This window comes from Giraffa tippelskirchi, chromosome 4, assembly GCF_054371585.1.
Source record: "Giraffa tippelskirchi isolate mGirTip1 chromosome 4, T2T-mGirTip1v1.2.pri, whole genome shotgun sequence".
NCBI lineage: Eukaryota > Metazoa > Chordata > Mammalia > Artiodactyla > Giraffidae > Giraffa > Giraffa tippelskirchi.
In genome coordinates this window covers 113,333,061-113,358,146 of record NC_137278.1, presented here as the reverse complement: position 1 = coordinate 113,358,146, position 25,086 = coordinate 113,333,061, and the positions used below count along the sequence as shown (strand labels likewise).

At 39.1% G+C, this 25,086-nt stretch overlaps 1 protein-coding gene across 9 annotated transcripts in view; it reads right to left on the bottom strand.

The window, feature by feature from the left end:
- ACSS3 (acyl-CoA synthetase short chain family member 3) overlaps nucleotides 1-25,086 on the bottom strand; it is a 249,175-nt gene that overhangs the window by 140,351 nt on the left and 83,738 nt on the right. For all 9 annotated transcript variants that reach the window (XR_014083314.1, XR_014083316.1, XR_014083315.1 and 6 more), the window contains one exon: nucleotides 2,669-2,820. Coding sequence is in view for 6 of the 9 variants with exons in the window: in XM_081594857.1 (XP_081450983.1) it covers nucleotides 2,669-2,820 (152 nt within the window). In the remaining 3 variants the exon portion in view is untranslated. The remainder of the gene's footprint in view (nucleotides 1-2,668; nucleotides 2,821-25,086) is intronic.

The following is a 25,086-nucleotide window of genomic DNA, read 5'->3' as shown; positions in this document are numbered from 1 at the left end:
AAATGAAATGATTTCACTAGATGATGTCTTACCTATTTTTCCAAACTCTAGTTGTCTGATAAAGTAACTTATAGTTCTGGTTAGTTACCTATTTCAGAGTACCCTCTTAAATTTAGGGGAACATCTTTAAATTTATTTTAAAACAATCTTTAATGAGCTATATAACATGTAAAAAGAAAATATCATCGCAAAACGTTCTGTAAAAGGAGAGAAAAGCAAACCATATATCAATCACGAGTTTGCAATTATAATATCTAAGAAATGTCCATTCAGTACGTCAGCATGAAATTGTCTTGAACATAAATATAAACTTGAAGGTATGAGAAGGTATAAACTTGAAATATAAACTTGAAGGTATGAGAAGACTTGGGTTCTGGTTGTCATTCTGTCTCTAATCCAAACTTAACTTTTTTTGACTCTCGGTTGCCTACAGTAAGATAGTTGGATTTTGGAGGTCTCTTCTAACATTCTCTTAGTCCACAAGTCAGAATCTATCAAAGTAGATCAGTGAAGGTACTATTCATATAGACTATAAATACATGAAAAGGAAAAGCTGCATTTTTCCCATGAATGACAAAAATCCCTAGGTCAAGTTAGTCTCCTAACTTACTTTTCATAGGAAGTGTTATGTTCATGGTATTTAGTTAGGAGCGTAGGCTCTAGTTAGATCACCTGAATTAGTTTCTTCTTAAGAAGTCACTTAACTTCTGGTCCTAACCTCACTTACCTGTAAGATGAAAATAATCACAATTCCTACTTATTGTGATAACCAGTGAGACAACAAACTTTGCTTATGCCTAGCACATAGTAGGTGATCAGCAAGTGTTTGCATTTATTAATAGTAGTCATTTGAATAATTGAGGCTGTTTTAGAGTCTGCATTCCTAAAGAGATATGGAAAACATAGGTTCACATCATCATGAATAACTTAAATGCCTAAAGACAAAGGCGCATGATCAGGGGAGTTTATTGCAATTTCTCTTACATTAAAATCTCATGGACTATGTCATACTCTATGTCTATACCTATTAGTTTGAAAGAGTTGGTATTTTGGTATTGAAAATGAATCTGGTATTTAATAGGTATTCATTTATTGGTGATTTAATAGGTATTCATTTGGTATTATTTGATGCTTTATACTTCAGGCAAATTAGAAATGGTTTCTTGCCTTTACAATAAACGATATCATCTGAACCCCATGTAACAAATGGGAAAAGATGATGTAGCAAACAACAGACTTTAGCTTGATCGTCACACACCTCCATGCCCTGTAGTCAGAATGCAGTTGTCAGAAAAGTGACAATGCAAGAACAATAGTCACTATTTCTTCAAAACCCCTGGAACTGGGTTAAGACAAGGAGACTATACACAGCCTCAGATGTTTTTACCTAAACCTACGTTTCTCTTCTTTTACTGAAATGGAGAAAACTAAATCACAATGTAGTAAATAAAGAAAGTGAATACAAATACAACATAAGATTATTTTATGAACACATTGTATGCTCATTTTATGAACATTTTATGTAAATCCAGATCCCTTTTTTTCCCAAAAAAGAAACAAATGAACCAAATCACTGACCCTGCCCAAACTGAAATCTTCTTGCTTACATCTGCAATTGCTGTACAGTATCTGTTTTAACCCCTTCTTTGGGCCATAACAGCATAAAATTCATAACATCTGGCATTTAATTTAAAAATTTCAAACTGACTTAATTTAAAACCACTTTTGACTTCAAGCAACTACAAAATCCTTTTAGTTTATGATAGCAGTGACCTATTTCAGAAAGGTTCAATGAGAACTGATGCTGGAAACTGCCTTGAAGACAAAAATTGTTATAATTATCTCTGAATGTACATATCATTAAACTAAAATGAATGGCAATAAACCAGCACAAAAGTATCTAAACCATTCTGAGCACATTATTACAAAACAACAGGAAAATAATTTCCTTCACTCTTTCAACATAGGTAATTTGGACTATACTTTGCACATTTTATCTTTATAAGTAAAATCAAGTATTTTCCCTCTATTTAGACTATTAGTCTATTTTCAAAAGGTAGATATTATATATATACCTATATATTTATATATATGTACATGTGCATGCTAAGTCACTTCAGCCTGTCTGACTTTTTGTTACCCTACGGACTGTAGCCTGCCAGGCTCCTCTGTGCATGGGATTCTCCAGGCAAGAATACTGGAGTGGGTTGCCATGACCTCCTCCAGGGAATCTTCCTGACCCCGGGATCAAACCTGCGTCTCATGTTTCCTGCATTGACAGGTGGGTTCTTTATTACCAGAGAGAGTGGGGCTTCCCAGGTGGCGCTAGTGGTAAAGAACTAGATTACAAACACACATACATATACGTATGTGTATAAATCACAGTTAGCCTTCTGCTTTAAGGAAAATATAAGCAGAGTAGTTTTAAAAAGAGAACTATGTTGAGAAAATTTGAACAGAAATAAACAGGACATGGTATTAAAAATATTCACAGTATAGCTAAATTTCCAACTCTTTCAAAAATACATTTAGAACAGCTATTCTTAACATTCAGAACCTCTGACTTTTTCCATAACGGTACTGCCATGCTAGAAAAAATATACAGTGTTCAGTTATTCACTGTGATTGCAGTTTTTAATGTAATTTGCCCTGTGCATCCCAAGTTCACCTTGTCAGAGAGTACTGCTTCCCCAAGGCTGCCCCAGGGTCCTGCTGACGGATTGCTCTAATGGCGGTCGGCGCTGTAAACAAGGCAGCTACTCCATGCTCCGCGAGCACACGGAAATAAGCGCCAGCATCTGGTGTTCCCACAGGCTTCCCCTACAATGAGATTCATTCAAAATGTCACTGGATAAAATGGCTCATATTTCACTACTGTTCAATACTTACACATTTAACATAGCAATATTAATAAAATGGGGTTCTCAACGAATCTTAGGTTTAATATGTTCCCATGTTCTATCATAAACAAACAAAATGCCCAGGCATCAGACAAGCGATTTGCTCCAATACTGTATCCTAAAAGCTTTTCAAATTGCAACTTTTCCTTTCTTAAGTTTTGAAACATAAAGGACTAGAAATATATATATATATATAATTCAAATCAATAAAACAGTCTTCTATTTTCCAAGCAATTAAATACATTGTTTTGTCTGGCAGACTAAATGAGAAATGTGGTTGCTATGAATTTCTAACATTACACATTTTTCATGATCTCCATTAAAAATGACAATAGCAATCTCAAAATATATGAGAAGACAGAAAAACCTGGAATCACAGTGATTTCTCAGCATTGACCTTTTCAGTTAAATGTCTCCCTTCAAGAAAACCAATTTCTAAGAATTAAAAAAAATCTAATAAGATATCTCAAAATGTAGGTTTTTCACAGCCTCAAAATGACATTATTCATGTTCAACGGATAATCCACTCACAAAAATTTAACAATCTTTACGGACTATGCAATTCAAAAGGACACAAAACATTTTTAACTGAAAATGAGCATGGCATAAATAAATCAGTAATTCCGTAAAAAAGTATCCCATAAGATCTATGTTGGCCCAACTATATCCTCTCATTCCTCAATCTATTCTCATCACTGGTACGTCTTCCTTTGTTTCTGAAGTCAGGTCCTGGAATGTTTATATGTATATAATGAATATTTCACAGTCAAATCCTTTTGGAAGTGGTTGAGATAAATAGGTTTCCTATTTTGGACCATTTCTTGAACTGAAGAGCATATGAGCATCCTATGGACCTTATATCCTGGAAAACACACTTGGGAAACACTGAACCACAGTAAGCAAAGAAAAGAAGAGAAAAAGAAAGAAGGAGGGAGGGGGGAAGGAAGGAAAGAATTTGCTAGAAGCCAACTTAGAGGTCTCCCCAAATAACTAATAAAGGAGTGGATGATATGAGGCCAATCATAGCCATTTAATAATTTTGATAAACTATCCACTTCTAATTGGATCTCTCCTAGGGTACTATTTAGTTTTTACATATTTTTTAAAGTTACTCTCAATATTCTTTAATATAGTTATATTTTCCTTTTTTAATTACCTCTTTATCATATTCTATTACTTCTCCTTTTGCTCCTTAAATACCAAAGAAGATACTTCTTGCAACTATAAATTCATTTTTATTATCACAACTACCTGATTTTAATTTATTTCACTACCATCCCACACAGGTCAACACATTAACATAGTATAAAAAGCTGCCAAATACATTCAGGCAACTCATGTATGTAATTTAACTTATACATTTTGAAGGCATGAGCATATCAGCACTAACTTTATTATTTCTAACCAAGGGAGGTAAACATTTGACTTTTATTTCTTCAGTCTGTCTTAGGCACTGATCACCAGGGGAGGTAGACTATAACCTTGGAAACTTTACCTTACCCCCATATAAATGATTTTTCAGCTGACCTTACACAATTGATTTGCCCTGTCAATGCTGCCATTTTCTTGTCTGCTAAATAAGAATAAATCGCTTTTCCAATAAGTCTTTGATAAGCTAAAAGCACTGAGATAATATTTTAAAGTGGTTTGACCTCTACTGAAGAAGGTTATTTTATAGCCAATTTGAGTTGAATTCCACTACAGCGCCATTGTCACGAGACAATGATAATATACTCACTGAAGGTGACACTAGTCATAAGGAAAATGCTATACCACAATGACTACCTACATACAGGACACTATGTGTTGTATTTTACAGCACCTTCAAATTAATTATACTTAAGGATAATGAAACGATAGTTTATTAGAAAAAATAGTTAAAAACTGTACCATATTTTTATAGATAATTCTGACCCTGCATCAAACAAAATTCCATCAATATTATATTTATTAAGCATAAAAAATGATGATAACATGTCATTACAATCAGGATACTAATGGAAGTGATGAATAACAGCTCACACTTTTTGTAAGTTAGTTGAACTTCGAAAGGTTCAGTTGTCTTGCATTAGATTGTCTGTTCCTCAGAAGAACATGAGGCAATGAGTGATATTTCTTTATTATGGAATTCAAGTTCAGTTCAGTCATTCAGTCGTGTCTAACTCTTTGCAACCCCATGGACTGCAACACGCCAGGCTTCCCTGTCCATCACCAACTCCCGGAGCTTTCTCAGACTCATGTCCACTGAGTTGGTGATGCCATCCAACCATTTCATCCTGTCATTCCCTTCTCCTCCCGCCTTCAATAGTTCCCAGCATCAGGGTCTTTTCTAGTGAGTCAGTTTTTTGCATCAGCTGGCCAAAGCATTGGAGTTTCAACTTCATCATCAGTCCTTCCAATGACTATTCAGGACTGATTTCCTTTAGGATAGACTGGTTGGATCCTTGCAGTCCAAGGGACTCTCAAGAGTCTTCTCTAACATCACAGTTCAAAAACATCAATTCTTTGGCGATCAAACTTCTTTATAGTCCAACTCGCACATCCACAAATGACTACTGGAAAAACCATAGCTTTGACTAGACGGACCTTTGTTGGCATAGTAATGTCTCTGCTTTTTAGTATGCTGTATAGGTTGGTCATGGATTTTCTTCAAAGGAGCAAGCATCTTTTAATTTCATACCTGCAGTCACCATCTGCAGTGATTCTGGAGCCCTCCCCCAAAAATGTCTCTTACTGTTTCCATTGTTTACCCATTTACATGCCATGAAGAGAAGGGAGTGGATGCCATGATCTTAGTTTTCTGAATGTTGAGTTTTAAGCCAGCTTTTTCACTCTCCTCTTTCACTTTCATCAAGAGGCTTGTTCTTCTTTGCTTTCTGCCATAAGGGTGGTGTCATCTGCATATCTGAGGTTATTTATATTTCTCCCAGCAATCTTGATTCCAGCTTGTGCTTCATCCAGCCCAGCATTTTGCATGATGCACTCTGCATATAAGCTAAGTAAGCGGGGTGACAACATACAGGGTTGACGTACTCCTTTCCAGATTTGGAACCAGTCTGTTGTTCCAAGTACAGTTCTGTTGCTTCTTGATCTGCATACAGATTTCTCAGGAGGCAGGCAAGGTGGTCTGGTATTCCCATCCCTGTAAGAATTTTGCATAGTTTTTTGTGATCCACACAGTCAAAGGCTTTGGTGTAGTCAATAGAGTAGAGGTAGATGTTTTTCTGGAATTCTCTTGCTTTTTTGATGATCCAGCAGATGTTGGCAATTTGATCTCTGGTTCCTCTGCCTTTTCTAAATCCAGCTTGAACATCTGGAAGTTCACGGTTCACATACTATTGAAGCCTGGCTTGGAGAATTTTGAGCATTACTTTGCTAGCATGTGAGAAGAGTGCAATTTTGCGGTAGTTTGAACACTCTTTGTCATTTGGGATTTCTTTGGGACTGGAATGAAAACTGACCTTTTCCAGTCCTGTGGCCACTGTTGTGTTTTCCAAATTTGCTGGCATATTGAATGCAGCACTTTCACAGCATCATCTTTTAGGGTTTGAAATAGAACAACTGGAATTCCATCACTTCCATTAGCTTTGTTTGTAGTGGGGCTTCCTAAGACCCACTTGACTTCCCACTCCAGGATGACTGGGTCTAGGTGAGTGATCCCACCATCGTGGTTATCTGGGTCATGAAGATCTTTTTTGTATAGTTCTTCTGTGTATTCTTGCCACCTCTCCTTAATATCTTCTGCTTCTGTTAGGTCCATATCATTTCTGTCCTTTATTGAGCCCATCTTTGCATGAAATCTTCCCTTGGTATCTCTAATTTTCTTGAAGAGGTCTCTAGTCTTTCCCATTCTGTTGTTTTTCCTCTATTTCTTTGCATTGATCACTGAGGAAGGCTTTCTTATCTCTTCTTGCTCTTCTTTGGAACTCTGCATTCAAATGGGTATATCTTTTCTTTCCTCCTTTGTCTTTCAGTATCAGTATCAGTTCAGTCACTCAGTCATGTCTGAGTCTGCGACCCCATGGACTGCAGCACGCCAGGCTTCCCTGTCCATCACCGACTCCCGGAGTTTACTCAAACTCATGTCCATTGAGTCGGTGATGCCATCCAACCATCTCATCCTCTGTTTTCCCCTTCTCCTCCCACCTTCAATCTTTCCCAGCATCAGGGTCTTTTCCAACGAGTCAGCTCTTCCCATCAGGTGGCCAAAGTATTGGAGTTTCAGCTTCAACATCAGCCCTTCCAATGAACCCCAGGGCTGATCTCCTTTAGGATGGACTGTTTGGATCTCCTTGCAGTCCAAGGGACTCTCAAGAGTCTTCTCCAACACCACAGTTCAAAAGCATCAATTCTTCAGCACTCAGCTTTCTTTATAGTCCAACTCTCACATCAATACATGATATTGAAAAAACCATAGCCTTGACTAGACGGACCTTTGTTGGCAAAGCAATGTCTCTGCTTTTTCATATGCTATCTAGGTTGGTCATAACTTTTCTTCCAAAGAGTAAGCATCTTTTTATTTTTATTTTTATTTTTTTTTGCATCTTTTTATTTCATGGCTGCAGTCACCTTTGCCTTTAGCTTCTCTTTTTTTCTCAGCTATTTGTAAGTTTATCCTCCTCAGATAACCATTTTGCCTTTTTGCATTTCTTTCTCCTGGGGATGGTCTTGATCCCTGCCTCCTGTACAATGTCACGAACCTCCATCCACAGTTCTTCAGGCACCTGTCTATCAGATCTCATCCCTTAAATCTATTTGTCACTTCCATTGTATAATCATAAGGGATTTGACTTAGGTCATATCTGAATGGTCTAGTGGTTTTCCCTACTTTTTTCAATTTAAGTCTGAATTTTGCAATAAGGAGTTCATGATCATGAACTCCTTATTTCAGAATTACTTTAATATTTATGAATTTACTTCTTTATTTTCTTAAAACTTCTATTTGATCTCAAGTCTTGATTAAAATGTTATATCAAAGAAATGACTGTTTCCCAAAACAGCCTGCTGATTAACATAAACATTAGGTTCTGAATGATATAACAGCTCAACAAATACAACACAGCAAAAAATAAGATCTGTCATAGAAACCATTGTTGCATACAATCATAATACTCAGACAGTGCTAACATATTCATTAATTTAATAAATATTTATTGGTCATCTACTATGGGCTAGATACTCTTTGAAATTCTCAGAATAATTTTTTGAACAAGCCAGGAAAGGTCCTGCTCTAAAGGAACTTATACTCTAGTAATTATGGGGGGTTAGGGAGGACATGGTGCCTCAGATTGTAAGGAATCCACCTGCAATGCAGGAGATATGGGTTTAATCCCTAGGTTGGGAAGATTCCCTGGAGAAGAGAATGACTACCCACTTCAGTAGACAGAGGAGCCTGGACAGGCTGGCAGGCTTCAGTCCATGTGGTTGCAAAGAGTCAGACATGACTGAATGACTAACATCTTCACTGTCATGTAGTAATACTATTAAAAATTACATAGTAGGTGCTGTAAGCTATTTGTGTCTGATAACAGAAAAGACCGTCATAATAAACATAAGACCCGTATGTCTTCAGCACTAGTAGCTTCAGAAAACTGAAGCTAGTAAGCCTCCTTAACCACAAACTCTAAATGAAAATGATTTAGTAAAAACCAAATGGCTTATTGATTTGATGGAATACTCTCCTCTCCTCCCCTCCTGCACATCATAGGCTCATGTGCACAAAAAGACATGCATGCACACATAAGTAATACAACTTCTTTACAATGCTTTTAAAAATTAACCACTAACACACTAAGCATGCTGAGTTGCTTGGAGACACTGACTCCAGAACTTGCATATTCAATAAGGGGCAATAGTCCCAAACCCATTCAATTTTAAAATAAGAAGAGTCTAAGATTATATGAATTTTCAACAAACACACACATCCAAAGCAGTAATACAGCTAAAAGGTAACAATAACTGAAAATCTCTTTAAAATTCAGTCAATGTCATTACCATTTGCTTTGATTTCCTTCCTCTAAAGTCTACAGTGTTTTGGTTGCTACCCAGAAAACAAAAGCAGAAAGCAATTGCTAAATGGCAAAGCAGAGATTATGAGCTTTCAGCTGTTACAAATCATGAATTTTTAACATCGGAGATTTATAAAATATCAACTGCTTATATTTACACTGTGGTTAGTAATGGTACCAAGCATGGAGAACATGACAGTTTTCTTAGACACCAAATATCATAAAATCAACCTTCACTTATAACTATCTAAGTCTTACTGCTTCAAGGTGTTAATATTAACGGACCACAGATGTGTAAGTTCAGAGTTAGAAAACGTAACATCTAGACTTCTCACACAGTTTCCAATAGCTTAATTTTTCAACACAGAAGAGTGTGGAATACAGCAACTTAAAACAAAGGTATACTTAAATATTAAATTTTTGAGCAAAAAAAATTAATTGGCTTAATTACTAATCCCATGATTTCACTTTATTCAAGGCTTGGGGTCAAGAGTATGTATGATTTCTTAGACTCTGACATAACATTTTTGAGTCAACTACAGTTTTTGCCTCTTTTTGTGGCAGGATTTGAAATACATTTGGTCTCTTTTTGAACACTACTTCTGAGAATGTCATCGAAGGCATGTTTTTACTGAAGTTCTAAAGTGAAGACAGCAAAAATCCCTTATGGACTACTCCTGAATTTCATTTCAGGAGACAGGTGCGGCAGTGCTGGCTTATTTATTTGGGGAGAATGATGAAATTGGCAATAGCATTTGTTGAGTTCCTACTACATGCCTGGCGCCTTTATCAAGGGATACGGGTCTGGGCACACAACATCTAAACTTGAGACTTGTCAAAACATACGCAATTCTCCAGGGTATATTATTTAGTGAAAAAGCCAAACATAGAATAGTGTGCATAGCATTTGTACAAGGCTGTATGCAAAAAGAAAAGATACGGCTTATACATGAATGAACTACTGTAAACAAGAGACTGACTGCTTCCAAGTAAGAGAAACTGGATAGCTGAGAACAGAGAACAGTGAGATATACGCTCTTTACCCTTTTGTGAGCTCTGAAATATGCGCCAAGTGACTATATGCTTTGTTGTTGTTTAGTGGCTAAGTCACATCCCACCTGTGTGACCCCATGGACTGTAGCCCACCAGGCTCCTCTGTCCATGGGATTTCCTAGGCAAGAATACTAGAGTAGACTGCCATTTTCTTCTCCAGGGGATCATCACGACCCAGGGATCAAACCTGTGTCTCCTGCTTGGCAGACGGGTTCTTTACCACTAAGCCACCAGGGAGGCCCACAGGAGAGCATAACCTCTTTTAAAGATGGGCTTTTTCTTCCCTACAGTTCTTCTCTTGGTAACACATATTATCTTGTTCTGATTTTGCAAATCTTACCACTGCTTTAAAGCCAGATGGGATGGTTGCCCTATACTTTAAGATGCTCAGCCCTAAGATTTTGTGTTCCTATAGCAGACTCCCTTTTAAGAAGTGACTAGTGAAGTCACTCAGTCCTGTCCAACTCTTTGCAACCCCATGGACTGTAGCCTACCACGTTCTTCCGTCCATGAGATTTTCCAAGCAAGAGTACTGCAGTGGGTTGCCATTTCCTTCTCCAGAGGATCTTCCTGACCCAGGGAGTAAATATACCTATAAAGACAATTTAATAACCAAAAAGGTGTATCGACTGACTCTATTTGCTAGAGACTTTTCACCATTCCATGGGTCTCACCTGTGAGAATATGCTTTTATCTTGCTTTCCTTAACTGTATCCATGCTGCTGCTGCTTAGTCACCAGTCATGTCCGACTCTGTGCGACCCTGAGGACTGCAGCCTGCCAGGCTCCTCTGTCCATGGGATTCTCTAAGAGTGTTAGAGTGGGTTGCCATGCCCTCCTTCAGGGGATCTTCCCGACCAAGGGACTGAACCCGGGTCTCCTGCACTGCAGGAAGATTCTTTACTGCTGAGCCACCAGGGAAGCCCCCATTGTATCCATACTACATCTAAATCGATTCTAAACCAGTGATTACCACACCTAAATATATATTAGAACTTCTCAGAATTCCTTTGAAAGGTACCAATGCCTGGTCCCCACTCCTTGAGAGTCTGATCTAATCAGCCTTGATATGGGGCTGGATATTGTTATATGTGTCCCCAAAGTAATTATTAATATAATCCACAGACAGGATTAAGAAACCAAAGCCTAGTCCTTAGATACTAAGCATTACCTAAGGCTTCTCTGGTGGCCCAGTGGTAAAGAATTCACCTGCCAATACAGGAGTTGCAGTAGACGCAGGTTTGATCCCTGGGTCAGAAAGATCCCTGGAGGGGGACATGGCAACCCACTCCAGTATTTTTGCCTGGAAAATCCCATGAACAGAGGAGCCTTGCAGGGTACAGTCTATGGGGTCGCAAAAGAGTCAGACATGACTGAAACCGTTAAACACGTTACCTAAGGCTAGGGTATTTTTTCAATATCTACCTGCCTGGTTATCCTAGTAGATGAGCCTAGAATTTAACACTAAATTTTGCTGCTTTTTTCCATATGTTATCAGTAAATGAGCCAATCTAAGTATTGGTAAAAAGAATATATATAAGTGAAATCTGATAATAGGAGGCCATTTACTGAGGAAACAACTGGAGAGAAATGCCTTATTCCCCCAATTACTTATGCCTTGATCCCTAAATCAGAATTCCAGACTGGAGATATCTATGTCTCTCTCTCTCTTTCTCTCTCTCTCTCTCTCTCTCTCTCTATATATATATATATATACATATACATATATATATATATATACATATACAATACATATACATACATATTTATATATATATATATATATATATATATATATATCATGATTTGTAGATCTAGCACCCTGTGTAAAACTGCCTTATCCACAAAGATGAAATGATTAACCCCTGCTCAGCAGGTTAATGTGTTGTCCAGAGACTTTTGAAAATTAAGCTTTAGTTTGGGATTTTACTTTGGTTTTATTACTGCTTAAAGCACTATATCTTTAAATGAAGGGTTTCTGACCTGAATTTCAGAGGGGTTCATAAATATTCTGATTTTTTTTAATGTGTATATGTTCTTTTTCCTAGGGAAGGAAGTCAGTTGCTTTTATCAGTTTCTGAAATCCTTCGTAACCAAAAGATTTCTACATATATCCCTAGGTTTCTAGGTAAAATCTCTTCAAGATTTTGTTTCACTCTGAGAAACAACTTGATGAAGCTAGAGGGCAGATGAACAGGCAGATATCATAACTCAGTTCATTTTCCTCCCCATGGGGTGGATAAGCCTCCCTATTGCTACCCTCTTAATCCACTTTTATCAAAGGGCTACAAATAGTCTCAAAATCCAAATTTAGTGTTCTGTCTGAGGTCCCCAACCAAACTGTCTTCTTTATCCTCCTATTTTGATTACAAGAATTTGCCATTTTTGTAAATCAAAGCCAGTCAAATATCAGCAGTTTCATATGGTTCAAATTAATGCTTTCAATAAATTTGCTATTTTGACAATCCCTCTTCACTATCTCCTGAGGTAGATACCACCGAGTTGCAATTCCTCAGGTTTGAGTCCTCGCCTTTCTTCGGTTAAGAAGGATAGGCTCTAGCTTCCAGCCTGTAAAGGTAAGACTTCTCCATGACTATATTCAGACTGCATATGTTGACCTATAACCTCATCTAGATCTATCCCTTTTGTACAAACTTTCAGCTATAAGGTGAACAACATCTGAGGATCTAATATATAATATAGTGACTAACAGTTGAAAATACTGAATTGCATCACTGAAATTTGTTAAGAGAGTAGAATTTAAACATTCTCAACAGGAAAAGAATGATTAATATGTGAGATATTTTAGTTAAGTAGATGGGAGAAATCCTTGCATAATGTACATGCAGGCATGCGCGCTCAGTCGTTCTGTCATGTCTGATCGTCTGCGACCCCGTGGACTGTAAACTGCTAGGCTCCTCTGTCCATGGGATTCTCCAGGAAAGAATATCAGAGCGGGTTACCATTTCCACCTCAAGGGAATCTTACTGACCCAGGGATCGAACCTGCGTCTCTTGCATCTTCTGCATTGGCAGGTGGAGTCTTTACCACTGAGCCACCTGGGAAGCCCTTTATAATGTACACATGTATCAAATAGCCTAAATTTTATTTGCCAATTATACCTCAATAGAGTTTTAAACAATCAAAAATAGGTCTGTCCCTTTGGTTTGTTTTCTTCCCCTGCCTTTTCCCAACTTTGAGAGTTGACCATACTGACACTTTTGACGATCTTACCCCCAATGGGATAAACCATTTCTTTCACCTAGGTAATAAACATATTAAAAAGATGCTTACTTTCAAAAGTTATTAATGCCAAGTAAATGAAGCAGAGCACAGTAATTGGTAATTCCACAGACCCAGTGCTGAGCTAATTAGGGACTCTGACATATGTACCATTCTCAGCAATCAGAGAACATTTATCACTAGGATAGCTGGTAGTTTAAGGCTAGATAAAAGCAGGACTGCTTTCCCCTCTGAATTCCTCCATGCTGATGAGCAATCACTCTGCTATATCGTGTAATGAAGGAACAAATTCAGGCCCTCTTTACTCATAGCAAGGAGTGAGAATTCACTGTTAGAGAAATTAAATGGCCTCTTGCATTATTTTACCAAGAGATTTCTGCCCAGAAAATAAAGTGTGACTATTCCATATGTATACTGCAATTCAACCTGAGGCTGTACAAAGTCTAACTCTTCCACTTGGATCGCTGATCCCTCATCTTCTGGAAAACTTCCCCTCCACTGGTTTTTAGGACACTGCTTTCTGATTCTTCTATCGCTTTTCACTTTCTCACTCTCAATTTATACTGCTTTCCTTTCTCAGACTTAACCTCACTGCGTAACTTGATCACTTTTGATACCTGAATTATTAACTCTCTCACATTTATAATTCTGAAAGTTCGTCTGAGTTTCAAACCTCACTTCCCAACACCACACAAATGTCTGAGTAGCTCCTTTAAACTCAACATTCAGTTCAGTTCAGTTCAGTCGCTCAGTCGTGTCTGACTCTTTGCGACTCCATGAACCGCAGCACGCCAGGCATCCCTGTCCATCACCAACTCCCAGAGTTCACCCAGATCCATGTCTATTGAGTCGTTGATGCCATCCAACCACCTCATCCTCCGTCGTCCCCTTCTCCTCTTGCCCTCAATCTTTCCCAGGATCAGGGTCTTTTCAAATGAGTCAGCTCTTCCCATCAGGTGGCCAAAGTATTGGAGCTTCAGCTTCAACATCAGTCCTTCCAATGAACATTCAGGACTGATTTTCTTTAGGATAGACTGGTTGGATCTCCTTGTAGTCCAAGGGACTGTCCAAGACCATCACCACAGTTCAAAAGCATCAATTCTTTGGCGCTCATCTTTCTTCATAGTCCAACTCTCACATCCATACATGACTACTGGAAAAACCGTAGCCTTGACTAGACGGACCTTTGTTGACAAAGTAATGTCTCTGTTTTTTAATATGCTGTCTAGGTTGGTCATAACTTTCCTTCCAAGGAGTAAGTGTCTTTTAATTTCATGGCTGCAATCACCATCTGAAGTGATTTTGGAGCCCAACAAAATAAAGTCAGCCACTGTTTCCCCATCTATTTCCCATGAAGTGATGGGACCGGATGCTATGATCTTAGTTTTCTGAATGTTGAGCTTTAAGCAAACCTTTTCACTTTCCTCTTTCACTTTCATCGCGGCTCTTTAGTTCTTCTTCAATTTCTGCCATAAGGGTGGTGTCATCTGCATATCTGAGGTTATTGATATTATTTCTCCCGGCAATCTTGATTCCAGCTTGTGCTTCCTCCAGCCCAGCGTTTCTCTTATTTAAATAAGCATATAAGTTAAATAAGCAGGGTGACAATATACAGCCTTGATGTACTCCTTTCTCAATTTGGAACCAGTCCATTGTTCCATGTCCAGTTCTAACTGATGCTTCTTGTCTTCCATTCAGGTTTCTCGGAAGACAGGTAAGGTGATCTGGTATTCCCATCTCTTTAAGAATTTTCCAGTTTGTTGTGGTCCACACAGTCAAAAGCTTTAGCACAGTCAGTGAAGCAGAAGTTGATGTCTTTCTGAAATTCCCTTGCTTTTTCCATGATCTAGAGGGTGTTGGCAATTTTATCTTTGGTTCCTCTGCCTTTTCTAAATCCAGCTTATACATCTGAAGTTCTCGGTTCATGTACTGCTAAAGCTTAGCTTGAAGGATTTTGAGCATTACCTTGTTAGCATGTGAAATGAGTGCAATTGTATGGTAAACTGAACATTCTTTGGTGCTGCCTTTCTTTGGGATTGGAATGAAAACTGACTTTTCCAGTCACTAAGGAAATTATCAAAAGCTGTTATGAAATGAAGATGACAGAGGCCAGTTTGAGAGGATTGTGGGCTTAAGTCCTAGGTTAGAAAATGGAGCTATTGGGTATAGGCAAGAGCCTTCAAAGATGAAGAAAGTTGTAACTGCATGGGGATAGGGAATCAACAATTTATGTGGGGTTTTGGTTGCTGTTTGTTTGTTTTAATGAAAGAAACAGGAATGTGTTGAAAATTTGAGAATTATCAGGAAGCTAAAATCAAAGCAGACAACCAGGAAAATGTAGGCCTAAATGGCCTTTATGGCAGGAGTCCCCAACTTCCAGGATCTAATGCCTAATGATCTGAGGTGAAGCTGATGTAATAATAATAAAAATAAAGTGCACAATAAGTATAATGTGCTTGAATCACTTGAAACCATCCCCTAACTCCAGTCCGTGGAAAAACTGTCTTCCACGAAACTAGTCCTTCGTGCCATAAAGGTTGGCGACTGCTGTTCTGTGGCAAAAAAGAAAATCTTATTTAAATATCCATTGTAAGTTTTATAGTGAAACATAGATTGCTTCAAGTGGGTAAGTCTTCTGTACTTGGAGGTTTCACTGAATATCCAACTTAATTATAACCATTTTTAATTTTTTTTCAGCTAATGTAAGTATTATTTATTCATAAAATATCATAAACCATTTGTACTCAATAAAAGAGAAATGTTTCATGAGCTGATTTTTGTACTCTAGATGATTTGGCACAGAGTGATCTGCAAATCTCCTAATACTTCAGAACATCAATTTTTGTTAAAATGCATCACTAGGGAAAAATATCATCACAGATACCAATTCACTGTCTACCTCATACTATAGTTTTGATATGCTATAATTCATTAAGAATTAAAATAAATCTTTGATCAACTAAATTTATGAGTTTATTTCTATTCAGAAAAGGTAATCCTATGAAGATATGAATGATCTACTAAATTATTCTGTTCACTATAAAAAGAATGTATTTTTATTATGTAATGGAAGATTTTCACTTCCTAAATTAAAAATAATAATAACACTAAAATAAAACAATGCTAATTTAGCAATCCAACTAAAACTGGGGCACAAGTGGGACAATTATTTTGTGGAAGTTAATAAAGACTTTTTTCATTTGCTGACCTAGTGACAAGTCAGGACACTGTTATACTTTAGCTTTGCTTTAATTAATGAAGCAAGTTTTCACCCTGTGTTCTGCATGCTCCATTTGTCAATTAATCCCTTAAAAATTCATTTACACAATGAATTTTCTGTTTCTCCTGAAAGGCACTGTGCTGGACACTGGGGGTACAGAAATGACAAACATCCCCTCCCCTCAAACAGTTTACAGTATCAGAGGCCTGTATTCACAAGACCAAAGGAATCTAGATGGTATAATGGAATTATAAAGAACTTCAATCAGCCACAGGAAGGCATGAAAATATCAGACAGAAGATGAAATTCAAGCTGATCCCTTAAGAAAAAGAACCACTCTGCTATGTGATCAGAACAAAAGTGGAATTTCAGTAGAGGAGACAACTTAATCACTGGCGGTTCGATCCCTGGGTTGGGAAGATCCCCTGGAGAAGGGAAAGACTACCCACTCCAGTATCCTGGACTCGAAAATCCCATGGACTGTATAGTCCATGGGGTGGCAAAGAGTCGGACAAGACTGAGCGACTTTCACTTCCACTTTTTTCTGCTCATGTAAGTGCTAATAATGACTGGATTGCTGAGTAGGAAGCTGAATTCAGAACAAGAGACAGATTTTAAGGGTGAGCAAAGAGCAGATGAGTACAGATCATTCATATCATGCAAATAAGTTTGAATTTTGTTCTTTGACAGGAGTTCTTTGAAGTCTTTTTTAGTAAATTTTAATTAAGTTTTTTATATGAGATAATTGTAGATTCACAGGGAACTGTAAGAAATAATACAGAAATATGTCATATACCCTTAACACTTTTCCTATCAGTAACATCTTACAAAACTATAGCTTAATACCACAATTAGGACACGATATAATCAAGATAAAGAACATCTCTACAAGGAGATGTTACCCTTTTGTAGCCAAAGATGTTGACTGCAGTATGTAGAAAAACAACTGATGTTTGCATGTTTATCTTATATCCTGAGACCTGGCTGAACTCACTTATTAATTACAGGTTTTTAAATGTTTTATAATTTCCTAGACAATCATGCCATTTGCAAATAGAGACAATTTTATTTCTTCCTTTCTGATATGTTTCTCTTTTTGTTTCCATATATTGCCTTATCAAATTAACTAGAAGTTTCAGAAGTATATTGAATAAAGAGGTGAGAGTGGACATCCTTGCTTTGTTCTCAAACATAAGTACTTAGTCTTTCATTAGTAACTACTGGCCATTAGCTGTCCCTTTTAGAAAGGCTTATGGCTCCTCCAGTGGCTGAGCAGTAAAGAATTCGCCTACAATGCAGGAGATATGGGTTCGATCCCTGGGTAAGGAAGATCCCCTGGAATAGGAAATTGCACCCTACTCCAGTATCCTTGCCAGGGAAATCCCATGGACAGAGGAGCCTGGCAGGCTTCACACTCCATAGTGTTGTGAAAGGGTCAGACACGATTTAATGACTAAACAATAAGAAAGTGGTAACAAATTTTCCAAATTTTTCTTTCCCTTGAGAATGTCTTTATTTCTCCTTTATCTTCAAAATATATTTGCATAAATACAGAATTCTGGATTGACAGTTCCTTTCTTCTCACACTTGAAAAACATTCTGTCACTTTCCTCTGACCTCCCTAGTTTCTAAAAAATCCTATCATTCAAAGGGGTTTCGGAGAAGGCAATGGTACCCCACTCTAGTACTCTTGCCTGGAAAATCCCGTGGATGGAGGAGCCTGGTAGGCTACAGTCCCTGGGGTAGCTAAGAGTCGGACACGACTGAGCGACTTCACTTTCACTTTTCCCTTTCATGCACTGGAGAAGGAAACGGCAACCCACTGCAGTATTCTTGCCTGGAGGATCCCGGGGACGGCGGAGCCTGGTGGGCTGCTGTCTATGGGGTCGCACAGAGTCGGACACGACTGAAGCGACTTAGCAGCAGCAGCAGCAGCAGCAGCAGCAAAGGGGTTTACCCATACAGATAAGAAATCTTTCTCCCTACTTTCAAGATTTTTTTTTTTTTGCCTTCAATTTTCAGAAGTTTAAGATTTTTTTGTGTATGTGGATTTCTTTATAGTAACGTTGTTTGAGGGTTTACTCGGTTTCTTGAACCAACAGATATATATTGTTGGCCAAATCTGAGAAGATGAGAAGTTTTCCATTATTTTTTTCAGGCCCGCTCTCTTTCTCCTCGCCTTTCATGACTGAAATCACATATGCCATGTTTTCTGTTATCATTCCACATATCCCTGAGGCTCTGTTAGTTGTCGCTTTTCAGTCTGTTTTCTTTCTGTTGTTTAGATTGTGTAATTTCTACTGCTGCTTCTTCCATTTCATTAATTGTTTCCTCTGTCCCCTCCATTCTGGTATTGAGCCCATCCATTGAGTTTTTATCTTTGTTATTACATTTTTCAACTCTATAATTTCCCTATGATTATTCTTTATAGCATCTATATCTTTGCTGGAACTTTTTATTTCTTAACTGTAACTATTTTTTTGACCTTAAAAAAATAGAATGTTTAAAGAATTTTCATCATCACTTGTTTAAGCATTTTTAACACAGTTGCTTTAAAATCTTTGTCAGATAATTCTAACATCTCTGTCATCTCAGTTCTGGCACCTATCAACTGTCTTTTCTCATTCAGCTTGAGATCTTTTTAATTCTTGGTATGAGGTCATCAAATCCTGGACAATTTCTTGGTATTACATTATGAGACAGACTCGTATTTAAATCTTGTTTCAGGTGGCTTATTTAGATTTCACTCCAGCAAAGAAGGAAGACATAGGGGTAAAAATCCAGGTTCCTCATTTGACCTCCATTGATACCCAATTGGGGCTTCCCTGGTGGCTCAGATGGTAAAGAATCTGCCTGCAATGCAGGAAAACTGGGTTTGATTCCTGGGTGGGAAAGATCCCCTGGAGACGAGAATAGCTTGGGAGAATGCTCATTACTCTGGCTTGGTTCCCATTCTAATTGTAGGTTTCCAATGGCACCTCCCTGTTACTGCTCCCAACAAGGCCTCTGCTGATATCACAGGAAAGAGACAGGTGGTCTTGTTATTGAAACTCCCCCAAATCCTGACTCTCTACTAGGCTTCCACTGACTCTATCCCAATGGAGAATGGAAGGGGTATCTCATTACTGGTAGGTTAGGGGGATAAGTCCAGGCTCCTTATTTGGTCTCTACTGTTACTGCTTGTTCAATGGGTCCTCATTACAATCTAACAGGAATGAAAATCTTGGCTCCCTATTCAAACTCCTCTGACACCACCCTGTGGGAAGAGGCTTAGGATTAAGCTCCGCCTTAAAGCCTAACAATTGTGGAAGTCTAAACTTCCCACTCAGCCTTTGCTGTTGGCAGTGGGGTTGGGACGATGGATTTTTCTGTGTCATTTGTCTGGAGTGGAGCCATCTAAAAGTTTCATGTCTTAGGCTGCTCCTTCCTAAACCTTTGGCCTGAGCGGTCAGGTTTGTTGATTTTTTTTTGGTGGTGTTGTTTTCCTTCTCAGAGGGTTTACTTTTGTTGTGACTTGCTTTGTCTGCAGTTGTTGGCACTTCTAGGTTGTCAGCTTCTTTAGACACAAATCTAAGACATATGAGGGAAAAATAAAGCCAGGTCTCATCACTATGTTGTTTCTCAAATCACAAGGTCCCTAAAGTCAGTTTTCCTTCTTATCTCCATCTTTTAGTCTTATGTTTGTTTTAGACATAATGCTTAAAATGTTCAGTTCTACTTAGTGGGAGGAATAGAGACAAGTATGTCATCTCTAACTTCCTGGAGGCAAAACTCAATCCTTTGAAAAAATTTCAGCCATGGAGTTCTGCATTCATCTTTGCATTTTAGATGGATAGTGAGGAGAGCTCAGAAATTAGAGTTTGGGTAGAGATGCCCTGGAAAGACATCTGAAGGCAGGAGGATTTATTAGAACATGGCCTAGACTGGCTATCTGAAATATACAACTGGGAAGCACAGGCACAAGTGAGATCAGAGGCCAAACACAGAATATACATCAGTCAACAACATACTTACTAAATCGTCATAGCCTTGACTATGTGGCAGGAGGCATGGAAACAAGAGGACACTTTTGACAGGTGCTAAAATATGGGAATAACAGACCACCTTACCTGCTTCCTCAGAAATCAATACGCAGGTCAAGAAGCAACAGTTAGAACTGTTCATGGAACAACCGACTTGTTCAAAATTGGGAAAGGAGTACATCAGGGCTGTATATTGTCACCCTGGCTAGATGAATCACAAGCTGGAATCAAGATTGCCAGCAGAAATATCAATAACCTCAGATATGCAGATGACAGCATCCTAATGGCAGAAAGCAAAGAGGAAATCTTGATGAAAGTGAAAGAGGAGAATGAAAAACGTGGCTTAAAACTCAACATTTAAAAAATGAAGGGAGCGGGACTAAGATGGCGGAGGAACAGGACGGGGAGACCACTCTCTCCTCCACAAATTTATTGAGAGAACATCTGAACGCTGAGCAAACTTCACAAAACAACTTCTGAACACTGGCAGAGGACATCAGGCATCCAGAAAAACAGCGCATTATCTTTGAAAGGAGGTAGGAGAAAATATAAAAGATAAAAAGAGAGACAAAAGAGTTAGGGATGGAGACCCGTCCCGGGGAGGGAGTCGTAAAAGAGGAGAAGTTTCCAAACACCAGAAAACCCTCTCACCGGCGGGTTTGGGGGAAGATTTCGAATCTCGGAGGGCAACATAACCGGGAGAAAAAATAAATAAAACCCACAGATTACGTGCCTAAAGTCAACTGCCAGCAAAGAACCTCAGACACTTGCATCCGCCACCAACAAGTGGGGGCTGAACGGAGAGGAGCAGGCGGCACTGCTTAGGGTAAGGACTGGGCCTGAACGCCCTGAGGGCAATCTGAGGGAGCTAACGTGAGATAGTAACCTAAACTGTGGGACAGCCAGAGAGAGAGAACTATCCCGTGAAAAGCCCCAATCTAAGGCACTGCTGGCCTGCTCACAGAACAAAGGACTGAGCAATACCAGAGGAGAGCTAGCCGGCTTGCGGACCACCCCATCCCCCCCACCCCTCCACCGGACACAGCAGGCAGGCGGGACCAGCCAGAGCTGGAAAGGGGCAAACTCGGCCCCAGAGAGGGCACCCCCTACCAAACTGCAAACAGGCTCCCAGTTTCTAAGCAAAGACTGCCTGAGATCCCGGAGGGTCGACAGCCACCGGGAGGGTTGCAGCCAGAGACCAGCTCCCAGAACTAACACAAAGCACACCGGAGCTGGTCGCGCCCGTAAACCAAGGAAGGGACCAGGGAGGTGATAAGCCGCACCGCCCCAACAAGGGAGAGTGCCCTTGCCAAACTCCTGGCTGCCTCAGCTGCAAACCACAAACCACGGGCCCAACCAAGTCTGCACCTTTTTGGAGCACCCAGGAACCTGAACCTGAGCAGCTTAGACCTGGGAAGTGCACGCATCTCAGGGCCCACTCCCCAGCCGAGTAACCTAAAGCCTGAGCAGAGTATACGGGGAAAGCACACACACCGTGAGCGGGGGTGAACCCAGTGCGGCCGAGACACTGCGAGCTCTCCACACACACGCCAGTGATATTGGTTTTCAGTATTCCTCCCTCCCCACAGCACGATTGAACAAGCGAACCTAAAGAGACCACCTCCGCCCCTTTGTGGCAGGGCGGAAATTAGATACTGAAGAGACCTGCAAACAGAAGCCAAATAAACAGAGGGAAGTGCTTTGGAAGTGACAGGCCAACAGATTAAAATCCATGTAGTTATCACCGACTGCACTGAAAGGGCCTATAGATCTTGAAAAATATAAGCAGGAACAAGGATCTATCTGAAACTGAACAGACCCCACACTGCTCACAACAGCTCCAGAGAAAGTCCTGGATATATTTTTACTATTATCATTTTTTTTTTCTTTTTAATTAAAAAAAATTTTTTTTTTTACTTTTTTCTTTAAGTCCTCTATTACACCTTTAATTTTCATTTTTATAACCCACCATTACCTTACAAAAAACAAAAACAAAAACCCTATTTTTAAAGCAAACTGCATACATATATCTTATACTTTTTGTGATTTTGTTTTCTTTTTTTCGTTTTTTTATATTGTATTTTTTTAAGAGTCTAACCTCTACTCTAGATTTTTAATCTTTGTTTTACATCTTTGATATCAATTTTCTATATTTAATAACCCAATCTTTAGTACCCATTTTTACTCAGGAGTGGGATTACTGGCTTGATTACTCTCTCCCCCTATTGGCGCTCTTTCTTCTCCCCCAGGGAACCTCTATCTCCCACCCTCCCCTTTCTCCTCTCAATCCAATTCTGTGAATCTCTGAGGGTGTTCTGGGCACCAGAGAACACTTCGGGAACAGAATACTGCCCAGATCTTGCTCTCCCCTCTTGGTTCCTCCCTTTCTACTCATGCTCACCTCTATTACCTTCCTCCCCCCTCTCTTTGTATCTCTGTGAACCTCTCTGAGGGTTCCAGACTGTGGAGAGCACAGAGGGAAGTGCTTACTGGCTAGACTGCTCTCTCCACGTTTGAGTCCCCCTCTTCCCCTCCTGGTCACCTCAACCCCTTCCCCCTCCTTTCACCTCTCCATGTAACTCAGTGAACCTCTCTGGGTATCCCTCACCGTGGAGAATCTTTTCACCATTAACCTAAAAGTTTTATTATCGATGCTGTATGGAAGGAGAAGTCTTGAGGCTACTGCAAGAATAAGACTGAAAGCCAGAGGAAACATTAATTAATAAGAGATCGTCCAAAAGCCTCCACATATACACTGAAACCAAGCTCCACCCAAGAGCCAATAAGTTCCAGAGCAAGACATACCACGCAAATTCTCCAGCAACGCAGGAACATAGCCCTGAGCATCAATATACAGGCTGCCCAGAGGCACACCAAATCCATAGACATCTCAAAACTCAATACTGGACACTCCATTGCACTCTAGAGAGAAGAAATCCAGCTCCACCCACCAGAACACCGACACAAGCTCCCTCATCCAGGAAACCTTGACAAGCCACCCGTCCAACCCCAACCACAGTGAGGAACCTCCACAATAAAGAGGAACTTCAATCTACCAGAATACAGAAAGGCCACGCCTAACACAGCAATCTAAACAAGATGAAAAGGCAGAGAAACACTCAGCAAGTAAAGGAAAATGAGAAATGCCCACCAAACCAAACCAAAGACGAGGAGATAGGGAATCTATCTGAAAAAGAATTTAGAATAATGGTAATAAAAATGATCCTAAATCTTGAAAACAAAATGGAGTTACAGATAAATAGCCTGGAGACAGGGATTGAGAAGATGCAAGAAATGTTTATCAAGGACCTAGAAGAAATAAAAAAGAGTCAGTGTATAATGAATAATGAAATAAAGGAGATAAAAGACACTCTGGATGGAACCAACAGTAGAATAACGGACGGAGAAGAGGATAAGTAAGGTAGAAGATAGAATGGTAGAAATAAACGAAGCAGAGAGGAAAAAAGAAAAAAGAATCAAAAGAAATGAGGAAAACCTCAGGGACCTCTGGGACAATATGAAACACCCCGACATTCGAATCATAGGAGTCCCAGAAGAAGAAGATAAAAGGAAAGGCCATGAAAAAATACTCGAGGAGATAATAGTTGAAAATTTCCCTAAATTGGGGAAGGAAATAGTCACAGAAGTCCAAGAAACCCAGAGAGTTCCAAACAGGATAAACCCAAGGTGAAACACCCCAAGACACATGTTAATCAAATTAACAAAGATCAAACACAAAGAACAAATATTAAAAGCAGCAAGGGAAAAACAACAAATAACACACAAGGGGATCCCCATAAAGATAACAGCTGATCTTTCAATAGAAACTCTTCAGGCTAGAAGGGAATGGCAGGACATACTTAAAGTAATGAAAGAGAATAATCTACAACCCAGATTACTGTACCCAGCAAGGATCTCATTCAGATATGAAGGAGAATTCAAAAGCTTTACAGACAAGCAAAAGCTGAGGGAATTCAGCACCACCAAACCAGCTCTCCAACAAATGCTAAAGGATCTTCTCTAAACAGGAAACACAGAAAGGATGTTTCAACACGAACTCAAAACAACAAAGTAAATGGCAACAGGACCATACTTATCAATAAGTACCTTAAATGTAAATGGGTTGAATGCCCCAACCAAAAGACAAAGACTGGCTGAATGGATAAAAAAACAAGACCCCTATATATGCTGTCTACAAGAGACCCACCTCAAAACTAGGGACACATACAGACTGAAAGTGAAGGGATGGAAAAACATATTTCATGCAAACAGAGACCAAAAGAAAGCAGGAGTCACAATACTCATTTCAGATAAAATAGACTTTAAAATAAAGGCTGTGAAAAGGGACAAAGAAGGACACTACATAATGATCAAAGGATCAATCCAAGAAGAAGATATAACAATTATAAATATATATGCACCCAACAGAGGGGCACCACAATATATAAGGCAAATACTAACAAGTATGAAAGGGGAAATTAATAATAACACAATAATAGTGGGAGACTTTAATACTCCACTCACACATATGGATAGATCACTAAACAGAAAATTAACAAGGAAACACAAACTTTAAACTATACAATAGACAAGTTAGATTTAATTGATATTTACAGGACTTTCCACCCCAAAACAATCAAT